The 11,622-nt window shown below is 39.2% G+C and overlaps 1 protein-coding gene across 1 annotated transcript; it reads right to left on the reverse strand.

Annotated features, from left to right (window-relative positions):
• Positions 1–370: 370 nt before the first annotated feature.
• telo2 (TEL2, telomere maintenance 2, homolog) lies at positions 371–10,941 on the reverse strand. The gene is made up of 21 exons (XM_079600964.1): positions 10,734–10,941; positions 10,235–10,578; positions 9,762–10,042; positions 7,743–7,811; positions 7,468–7,615; positions 7,281–7,383; positions 6,912–6,980; positions 6,663–6,804; positions 6,401–6,537; positions 5,925–6,028; positions 4,718–4,804; positions 4,550–4,638; positions 4,036–4,127; positions 3,840–3,956; positions 3,691–3,762; positions 2,966–3,130; positions 2,797–2,885; positions 2,611–2,710; positions 1,447–1,511; positions 1,254–1,369; positions 371–1,179 (listed from the first exon to the last, which is right to left on the reverse strand). The coding sequence occupies exons 2-21, from the start codon at positions 10,537–10,539 to the stop codon at positions 1,067–1,069; spliced, it is 2,463 nt and encodes an 820-aa protein (XP_079457090.1). The 5' UTR covers positions 10,540–10,578; positions 10,734–10,941; the 3' UTR covers positions 371–1,066.
• Positions 10,942–11,622: the final 681 nt, after the last annotated feature.

The following is an 11,622-nucleotide window of genomic DNA, read 5'->3' on the forward strand; positions in this document are numbered from 1 at the left end:
CCAATGAGGTGAAGCGAGTAGAATGGCTAATTGTTATTATGGTTTCAGCACATGTGATTCGGAGTCAGAACAAATCTAAATTCGGAGGGCATTAGGGTAACCAGGAAATTAGACATCACCATTGTGAATGTGAATAACAACAAAGTCGTCCTGTGTGAAATAGTGGAGAGTTACAGATTTCTTTTTATTCTGAAAACTTATGCTGCCTTGTCGGATTTGCTGACCCTGTATGTCTGCTGCTAAAATGCTTTCAGAGAAATATGCTTTCTAGTACATAAAATTGAGGAGGTTAGGCATCACCAGAGTAAATCTGAGGCGCACTACAGACAGTCCGTCCATTATAATAATAATAATAACAACAACAAAAATTAACACTTTAAACTCCAGGCTTCATCCGAATGGACTTGACCATTTTAATGTATTTCATGTATAAATTACAATCAGAAAAGTAAAACACAAACAGAAACAGAAAAAAATTATATCATAATGACAGAGCGAGCAATAGCACTCAGAAAGCATGTCTAATCTCTTGAGGTACATTAGTTTGAATTGAAAGTAAAAATTATTTTCATTTCTTTTTATATTATTATTGCATTCATATTGCGGCGTCCAGAGGTATGAGATCGCCATTGAAAATGCCTTAATTTTACATTCTTTTCTAATGCTTTTTCTTTTTCCATCAGCACTGGAGCTCAGCTACATGAACAAAACCTGATGATCGTGTGTTCAATCATAATTTGAGAATATTTTAAATAGCAACTTCTGATCTAGACATCTGTGTAGTAATCTGAGCTCTGTTTTACCATTTATAAAGCAATTATGGAGATTTTTCCAAAGTATTAATGTTAAAGTTCTTTATTTTACAGTCACTAAAACATCAAGTACATGAAATCCAAAGGAAAATGCCACATACATTATGGAAGCATCAGGTCAGAATCATAAAATCTTACAGATCTTCACAACTCCAGACAAGTGTGTGATATTCTCAGCATCTCTATTGTTGCTCTGCAAAGTGTGGCATGAGTGATAATATATCTGAGGCATCAGAAGTAGAGAGATGCCCTCGTCATGTCTCCGTATCTGGGATCTGCAGCTGAGATTTGAGGTTTTTGTCCAACAATATTAAACTCTGTACCGCCAAACTCCTGCAGTCTGCGTCACAATCATTCTCTGCCACATCTGTACACAATAACACATTTATCAATAACACGCAAATACTCACACATATAAAGAGTCATAAAAACAATCTCCACCTGCTATCCAGGCTCTGGTCTCCATCAGGTCGTCCCCGAGCTCGGTGAGCAAGTTCTCACTGGGCATGCTCAGAAACACAGCACACACTGCAAACATAACACCCCTCCTCACCATCCTACAGTTAAAGGAAGAGAGAGCATGAGATGACGTGTATATGCATATAATATAATGCATACTGAAACATTAACTTACTGGTCAGTGTGGAAGCGCACAACCCAAACAAAATCCAGCAGAGCTCTGCCCATTTGAGATGCAACCTTGCAAAAAGACACCAATGATTATATGAAGGATATATCGCTCATAATAAGGTTGCATGATTTGAGAAGAAAAATTTAATTGCAATTTTCTGATCAAAATTGCATTTTAATGAGACCATATTATGCCCTTTTTCAAAGTCTTGATTTTGTTTTTGGGCTCTACTAAAATAGATTTTCATGATTGAATGTACAAAAAACTGATTATTTTTGTACTGAATAAAAACACCACACTCAGTGCCACACTCTGAGACACTGAAAGCACGGGCGTATCATGAGCTGCTCGTGTGTAAAACACAGAGCCACGCTTCACTCTGAAAGATGCAGTGCATATACTGTATTTAAAGCTACACTGTGAGATTTTCTCCCATCTAGCGGTGAAATTGTATATGACTACGAACTGAATATTACTTTCTAGCCCCTCCCATTCCGAGGGCGTATTATTACGGGGGCTCGCATTCGTCACGGCGCCACTGAGTGTAAAAGCGCGAAAGGCGAAGCTTGAATTTCCAGGTATGTCCCTCTTTGGCTAATGTATTTTCAAGATGGAGGCACAACATGGCTTCCGCCATTCGAGCGGCTCACCCGTATGTATTATAAATGGCAGATTTACGCTTACGAGAATACTAGAATTATACATTAATGAGCACATATCATTTTGAAATAACAAAGTGTTTTTTGCTAAGAATCAACTTAAAAAAATTACACAGTGTAGCTTTAATTAAGTTGCAGCCTTTGCAATTTGATAGTTACTCTAAATCCATATTGCCATTTTGGTTTTATTTCAATTAATTATACAGCCCTAACATTAATTTATTTAATTAGGATTCTATAATACTGCTCATATTTCTTCAGTATGTGTACTGTACACGGCATGCAAGCCTTTTTTATGCATGGAAAACCCTATCATTTACCAAAAGATGCAGTAAATATTTACATAGCCTTCTATGTTGGAAGACTGTGATCAATGTGCTTGATCTTCCTAAATAATTGCATTCATTTCTAAAATGATAACTGGAATAATGTTGGAAGACCGTATCCTGTAGCTTGTTTATGTGTGCACATATTGTGTAATACATATTGTGTTTGTGTATGCTTTTACAGGTGCATTGATGGCCAGGTGCATGAGCAGTCCGAGTGTGTGCAGCAGCCTTCCTAGCACCAGGTGATCACTCCCCAGAAGGTCAAAGGTCACCTGCGACCTATAAGAGACATGAAATCATTGCAATTTAGCACTATTCTAGATGATTGTCACATGGTTCTTCACAATATCTAACCACTTTGAGACCTGTCATAGTTCCTGAGCAGCGGGAAGAAGAAAAATCCAGCGACGGGAGCATAACAGTTGGGGACAGCTTTGACGGGTTGAGTCGCACCCTGAGCAGAACAAACAGAACACATTATTAGACATCAAATCACTGTTGGTGTGTTATAAGCCCGTTTCTGAGGCGTCTCACTTTGCTAATTCGTCTGGTTTTGCTCTGTATCCGCTTTTCCACGATCTGCCGCCAGTGTGTGATGTCATCACATCGCTCTATAGCTGTTGCTGCTGTGATTGGCTGAGCTCCAGTGTGCTTATTCCTGATTGGCTCAGACAGTTCCTGGGCAGAGAGAGCAAGGACCTGGAAGAGTAGAGGTGTTAGTTTAGTGGTTGAGAATCGGGGATGCGAACACAAAGGTTGCAAAGGTATTTCCTGAAGAGTCGACAATCTTGTTCCATCACAATAAAAACAGTAATATTGTTAAATATTATTACAATTAAAATAATTGTAATATATTGTAAAAGGTAATTTATTCCTGTGAATTTTTAGCATCATTACTCCAGTCTTCAGTGTCACATGATCCTTCAGAAATCATAAGTTATTATTATTATAGGTTATTATTATTATAGTTATTGTTATTATTATTATTGTGTATCTTTTCTGTTGTCACATTATTTGCTTGAAATAAATAAATAATGAATGAATGAATTCTAATATGATGATTTGATGCTCAAGAAACATTTGTGATTATTATCAATGTTGGAAACGATTGTGCTGCACTGTAGATATAAGCATCAAATACCCCTTAATGTATAACCTAATCTAACATTTAACTATCATTGCAAACATGTGAATTATGGATAAATATGGCATTTTAGGATGAAAGAATGTCAGTGCTTTTATTTTGACATTAGTCTGACCTCCAGAATGTCCAGTCTCTGTCTCAAGTTGTAGTTGAGAGAGTAGAACTCTGTCGTCCAGTAATCTACAACCTACAGAGAGGAAAAAGGGTCACTTGCACATGCATCTATAGAGCTGAGCTGATGAGCTCATCTGTCTGATGTCTTACTGGTTTAATGTCGGTAACAGTGAGGGCCACCATGGCGTTCTGCCGTAGCGAGTGGAAGCGTGGCGTGTTGAACCTGTCCTCCAGGTGGAGCAGCACTTTACTGAACTGCACACTGACCTATACCACAGACACACCAATGAGTAATGAGTTACACAAGAGTCTTAGGCATTAAAAGTCTGCTGTGATGACCTCTGACCTCTTGTGTGGCCTTCACGTTCTTCCTAAGAAGAGAGTCCGACACTTGCAGACTGAGTTCAACCCTGTCAGCATCATCAGACGACATTAACGCTGCAAATAAAACATACGGCCGATACAATAACCGCAGAAAATATTCTCAGACAAAACGTGAATTACAACTAAACAGTTCTTTGATTGCAGGGTTATTATTGTTAATTGTGTGTGTGTGTGTGTGTATATGTATTTATTAGATGAAAAATAGTAGTACGGTAATAATAATAATTAAATAAATCTAATAGTAATATTTAAAAAAACTAATGAAATTGATAAAAGCACAAAACAATTTTGTTTTGTGCTTTTGTCAATTTTGTTAGTTTTTGTTTTTATATCACTAATATTAGCCTACTTAAAATTAAACTAAAAGTAAATTGAAAACTGAAAGTATAAAAATAAAATCTAATTCAAAAAACTAATAAAAAAAAAACCTATAAAAGTACATAAATACTTCTGAAATAATTTTGATTTTAGATCACCTTCCAGACAGTCCCTGACGTAACGGGGCGGAGACGATTCCTTCTTCTCCTGGTCAGCTGACATGTCATATGGAGTCAGATCATCATCACTGGAAAAAGTTTCAAGATAAGTGTTATTAGCGAGAAAGGTACAGTTGTCTTGTGTTTTTTAGGGTAGTGAAGATTCACCTGTCCAGTTCAGAATCACTCCCGCGACCCGGCTCTGATGTCACTGACCGACCTGCTGACCCCTGAACTTTGGGCTCTGGTTGAAGACTGGAACAAATGACAAGTCATACAGATGTCAGATATAACATATTTTCCAGAAAATTCAGAGAGAGAGAGACAGAGAAGTCACATCAGTATAAAAGTCACATTTTATTATTAAAATTTATCCCACTTTAATTTATGCTTGTTTTTAACTATGTGCTATGTTTTATACTTATATTGTTCTGTTGTGAATATTACTTTTAAAGGGGTGGTTGATTATGATTTGACTTTTCTAACTGTAGTTAGTGTGTAATGTTGCTGTTTGAACATAAACAACATCTGCAGTTACAACGCTCAAAGTTCACAGCAAAGGAAGATATTTGCTTTTAAAGAAAAGGACTACAACAAACGGCTGGTAGAGACTACACGACATTCCTCCCGGGTTAGTGACATCACCAACCCTAAAATTTACATAAGCCCCGCCCCCGGAACACACAGTCTATGTTGAGAAGAGGAAGAGTTGTTGTAGTCGAGCACATTTGTGAGTCGGCTCAAACTTTAGCATCCATCTTTTCACATGCAATAGAAAGTCACTCTGTGTTCGTCTCACAACAGTTATACGAGCGATTTATAGATTATCATGACAGAATATGCTAATTGAAGATATTTAACTCCACATCAGCAACATAAATTCATCAACTAACCATTCAGAGACGTCCTGTTGCTTCTACATGTATCTTCTTCTTGAGTCTCTCCATCTTTGTCTGACTCCGTTTTAACATTAAAGACAGAACAGTTTCTGTCATTTTACACACACACACACACACACACACACACACACACACACACACACACACACACACACACACACACACACACACAAGCTCTTGAAACCCCGCCCTCTGCAGAAGCTCATTTGCATTTAAAGGGACAGGCACAAAACGGTGCGTTTTTGCAAACCCTCAAAAAGTGACAACTTTACTATGCTATATAAAAATATCTGTGGGGTATTTTGTGTTAAAACTTCACACACACTCTGGGGACATCAAATTTGTTTTACATTTTGTGAAAATGGCATTTTACCACCCCTTTAAATAAGATTAGGAGTAAGGGGAGTATAAGCTGCAGCACATTTCAGATTCAACCAGAAAATCCTGGCGTGAGGAGGTGTGTGCTTCTACTGTACCTGCTGGAGGCATCAGGCTGATGTTCCTCGTCATCGTCGTCGTCCGCAACAGATGGAGACTCCATCAATGCCTTCAGCTCTCGGATCTCCTCATCCGGCTCATACTGACACAGAACAACAGCTTAATTAGCATTAAAACACTCAAACCTTTCATTCCCTCTATGAACCATACAGGGAATGAAACATTAATATATCTCAAGTTCACAGTTGTAATGATGGGCACATCTAAAGTTTATGCAAGATGCTTTCAGGTTTGGTAAGGATCAGTAATTCATCATCAGAAGAGGTTTTCATTGGCTGTGTCTGAAATCGCCCCTACACCCTTAAACAGGACACTATTCGAGAGGACAATCATTTGTAGTGGTGTCCGAAACCACAGTGGATGTTATCGAGTGCACTCATTTAATCCCATAATGCACCGCAACAACGATTTCAAACACAGCAATTGTTAAAAAAACAATGTTTAAAAGTCTCACCTGAAATTTTAATTGTGATCCAGGTGTGTCTAATTTATGGCTAAGACACTCGCCCACAGCCATACCCATCCGACGAATGCGCACAATATTGCTATCCAGACGACACTGGACACCTCCCAGCATGCACTGCAGCATCTCTGTTGAACAGAAAACCTCATAATTCACTAGAACGGAGCAGTTCAAAGTCTGGTAAGTGGAAAAATATCTTTGTAAATAATTTGGATACAACTTTATTTGAGATCTACAAACACTTGTGCATTACCTTGTCGTAGTTCTTGTATTTCAGAATCGGTGAGTAAAGCCACACACAGCAGTAAAGCTTTACTGACGTACAGCTGCTGTTCCACAGATGTGTGTTTCACGGCACTGCTGTTACACCACACCTGACACACACTCCGAAGGACCTACACACACACACACACACACCAATTATAACTCCTCATTAAGCAAATTCTTTTGCATTTCATACAAAAATGATTTATTAGCACAACTAACACGTTAGATCACACACCTGTTTAAGCAGCATCCGGCGCTCGGGATCCAGAGCCAAATAACCAAGAACAGACTTTACCAACCGAGTCTGAGATCAAGGGTACGGGGAGAACGAGAGAGACAGGGAAAATAAGAAATGTCAATTCTGTGCAATGTCCATGTCATGCATATCTGAATACCATGGTACTTTGATGTAAATATGAAGGTACTGAATACCATAATCATATACCATAGTATTTACATAGGATCATATTACTATTATGATGGAGCCCAAAATCTAAGGTATTACTTTTTAGTAAAGGTTGTAAGATTAGAAAGAAGCATTTGTTTATTTATTAATAATATGTTCTGCGGTTAGTGACGGTTTAATCTTTTCTGTTCCACTCACTGGGTGCTGGTACTGCTGCAATAACAGTTTATGAGTGAGAACAAACTGAGCTTTCTTATTGGTCAGCACCAGGTTTCCCATCAGCCTGGACGCAGCAGTTGCCCTGAAACACACACTTGAGTTAGAGTCGAGTCGACTAACAAACCACAATTGATTCTGCTCTCTGGAATCAAGCACACTCTCTTACCCGCTGAGGCAGCGGATGAGTCCTGTGATGACACACTCCGTGCACCTCTCCGGAACGTTCTCCAGGAGTCTCTGCGTCACACGCTGCCACAGCGGGTCCACGCGGGTCAGAGACGAGAGCCGGGGGGCCAGTATTTCAAATATCTGAGCTACAAAAACATGCACACAGAAACTAATGCAGGTTGACATATAATTCAGTGGAAATATGAAAATAAATAAATTAGTTTCACTACGATCAGTGCAGCTAACCTACAAAAGTTAAAAAAAGAAACTTACAGCTGTATCCTTGAATACACACTTTTCCCAACACCTGAGCAACAAACCCGAGAGAGCAGTCCCGTCCCGCTATACCAGAGAGATACACATGAATGAGGCAAAATAAGACGGATGGACAACAAATATGCAGTGGTCGCAATGATGCGTTAAAATATGCAGTAGTCACAATGACGCATTAAAATATGCAGTGGTCACAATGACGTATTAAAATATGTAGTGGTCGCAATGACGCATTAAAATATGCAGTGGTCGCAATGACGCATTAAAATATGCAGTGGTCGCAATGACGGTCGCAATGATGCATTAAAATATGCAGTGGTCGCAATGACGGTCGCAATGATGCATTAAAATATGTAGTGGTCGCAATGACGCATTAAAATATGGAGTGGTCGCAATGATGCATTAAAATATGCAGTGGTCACAATGACGGTCGCAATGATGCATTAAAATATGTAGTGGTCGCAATGATGCATTAAAATATGCAGTGGTCGCAATGACGCATTAAAATATGCAGTGGTCGCAATGACGCATTAAAATATGCAGTGGTCGCAATGACGCATTAAAATATGCAGTGGTCGCAATGACGCATTAAAATATGCAGTGGTCGCAATGACGGTCGCAATGACGCATTAAAATATGCAGTGGTCGCAATGACGGTCGCAATGACGCATTAAAATATGCAGTGGTCGCAATGACGCATTAAAATATGGAGTGATCGCAATGATGCATTAAAATATGCAGTGGTCACAATGACGCATTAAAATATGCAGTGGTCGCAATGACGCATTAAAATATGCAGTGGTCGCAATGACGCATTAAAATATGGAGTGGTCGCAATGACGCATTAAAATATGCAACGGTCGCAATGACGCATTAAAATATGCAGTGGTCGCAATGACGGTCGCAATGACGCATTAAAATATGTAGTGGTCGCAATGATGCATTAAAATATGCAGTGGTCGCAATGACGCATTAAAATATGCAGTGGTCGCAATGACGGTCGCAATGATGCATTAAAATATGTAGTGGTCGCAATGACGCATTAAAATATGCAGTGGTCGCAATGACGCATTAAAATATGCAGTGGTCGCAATGACGCATTAAAATATGCAGTGGTCGCAATGACGCATTAAAATATGCAGTGGTCGCAATGACGCATTAAAATATGCAGTGGTCGCAATGACGCATTAAAATATGGAGTGGTCGCAATGACGGTCGCAATGACGCATTAAAATATGCAGTGGTCGCAATGACGGTCGCAATGACGCATTAAAATATGCAGTGGTCGCAATGACGGTCGCAATGACGCATTAAAATATGTAGTGGTCGCAATGATGCATTAAAATATGCAGTGGTCGCAATGACGCATTAAAATATGCAGTGGTCGCAATGACGGTCGCAATGACGCATTAAAATATGCAGTGGTCGCAATGACGGTCGCAATGACGCATTAAAATATGTAGTGGTCGCAATGATGCATTAAAATATGCAGTGGTCGCAATGACGCATTAAAATATGCAGTGGTCACAATGACGGTCGCAATGACGCATTAAAATATGTAGTGGTCGCAATGATGCATTAAAATACGCAGTGGTCGCAATGACGGTCGCAATGACGCATTAAAATATGTAGTGGTCGCAATGATGCATTAAAATATGCAGTGGTCGCAATGACGGTCGCAATGATGCATTAAAATATGTAGTGGTTGCAATGATGCATTAAAATATGCAGTGGTCGCAATGACGCATTAAAATATGCAGTGGTCGCAATGATGCATTAAAATATGCAGTGGTTGCAATGACGGTCGCAATGATGCATTAAAATGTGCAGTGGTTGCAATGATGCATTAAAATATGCAGTGGTTGCAATGATGCATTAAAATATGCAGTGGTCGCAATGATGCATTAAAATGTGCAGTGGTTGCAATGATGCATTAAAATATGCAGTGGTCGCAAAGACGCATTAAAATATGTGTTCCTTCTTTTATTTCGAAGTATCTCAGCCCTGAACATGTAATACCTCTGAGAGCGTGGCATGTCTTCTCCAGTGTGTCCAGTATGCTGGCGGCCAGCAGCGAGTAGTACTGCTGTGGCAGGAAGGCGTCAGGTGTGTTTGTGTGCAGATGGTTGGAGGTGATGGAGGGTAAAGCTGCAAGGTGGCCAATGATGATCTCTCTCAGCTGAGGAGTGTCTGCATAGGAACCACCTCCCTCACATCTGGACCACAGCAACACCTGGAGACGACCAGTAGAGAGGAACTTCTCCAGTACAGACACACATCGCTCCAGACCCGCACACGCGCTGTGTACGAGACAGAACGCATAATGAGTATATCATTTAAACCTGTCCATCAAAGGCAAATTTATTAATAATGGATATCTTAGCTAGATAGATAGATAGATAGATAGATAGATAGATAGATAGATAGATAGATAGATAGATAGATAGATAGATAGATAGATAGATAGATAGATAGATAGATCTCACACACACCCTGTGGAGCTGATGGTGTCCAGCAGAAGCAGGAGTGTTTGGTCCGGTGGACCCCTGAGGAAGATCTCATCCCAGAGCTTCTTGATCTCCTCCTCATCATCATCACCACGTGATCTGTTGAACCAGTGCGAGCTCTGCGCGCTCACCAGCACCTGAAGCGCGCGAGTGTAGTGTAGGCGCGTGAACTCGTCGTCCTCCAGGTAGCGCGTGAGTGTGCGCAGCGCGTGCACGATCTCCCCGGAGTCTCGTGAGCTGGAGAGAGTCCTCAAACACGAGCACACCTGCATTCGCACCTCGGACCCCATGACGTCACGGAATCGAGGGTTCGGTTTAATGCAGCATCACTTTGACAACATAATATACAAAATGTGTGTATTTGGCAGGTGGACTTATATTCTGATCATTCTAACCTCAAGGTCAAATAATCATTTAAATTAATAAATAAGATGAAACCATTGATTTACATTAACTTAAGAATCAGAGCTGCAGAACTACAAACCTCATATAGAATAACAAAATTCCCCCTTTATGAACAGCAAAATGTAATATAAATGATATAGTTACAGCGCCTCCTGCCTTCAGTTTGTTGAAGGTTTAAAGTCATTCATATATAGCAAAATATGAAATAACTCGCAGCATCATCAGTCGTGTTTATAAACCCATGTGATTGCGCTCTAAATCGTGTCCGTGTAGACGCAGATCGCCAGAACAAAGGTTCCTATCGGAAACCATTTATTCCATAATAGTTCACTAGATGGTGCAACAGGGCATGTTAACCTTCTTCTTAAAACCACATCATGAAATGGACTATAAATCTTTTTGAAATAAATGTTGCATGCCAATTCATTGTTAATAAATAAAAAATAGTTTATGTTATATTATATTGTTTAACTTATTTGCTGGAAAGCACTTCGTTCAACGGCTGTTGTTTTAAATGTGCTATATGAATAACATTTTAACTGTAGCTATTGCATGTGCAAAGTTTATTAACAATAAGTTCATCAATCCTTATAAAAACATATTTGATCTCCCAAAAACTGAATAGCACTTCAAAATAATCCCCTTTCCATTTCTACAAAATTAGAGGAATCATAAAAACTGCATGTTATTTTTTATTTAGTATTGTCCTGAATAAGATGGTTTAAAATAATAATGGTCTTGTGGTCTACATGTAAACACCTTTTAAGTAAAATATCTTATTCAGGACAGTACTAAATAAAAAATAACACGTATATAGCCTATGTTTTTATGATCCCTCTTACATTGTTAAAATAATTAACATTTTATGGATTCTGCAAGGTGTATGTAAACTTTTGACCACAGCTGTATGCATGTATGATGTGTGTGTGTGTGTGTGTGTGTGTGTTAAATTTTAATTTAAATGTGGT

Source organism: Phoxinus phoxinus (genome assembly GCF_949152265.1).
Source record: "Phoxinus phoxinus genome assembly, chromosome: 24".
NCBI lineage: Eukaryota > Metazoa > Chordata > Actinopteri > Cypriniformes > Leuciscidae > Phoxinus > Phoxinus phoxinus.

Excerpts from the sequence above, each read along its gene's own strand:
- telo2 (XM_079600964.1), bottom strand. The coding sequence starts at position 10,539 with ATGGGGTCCGAGGTGCGAATGCAGGTGTGCTCGTGTTTGAGGACTCTC. Across the intron at positions 7,616-7,742 it reads GTGTATTCAAGGATACAGCT|CTCAGATATTTGAAATACTG; the intron begins GTAAGTTTCTTT and ends ATGTTTTTGTAG. Across the intron at positions 4,639-4,717 it reads AGTGATTCTGAACTGGACAG|TGATGATGATCTGACTCCAT; the intron begins GTGAATCTTCAC and ends AACTTTTTCCAG.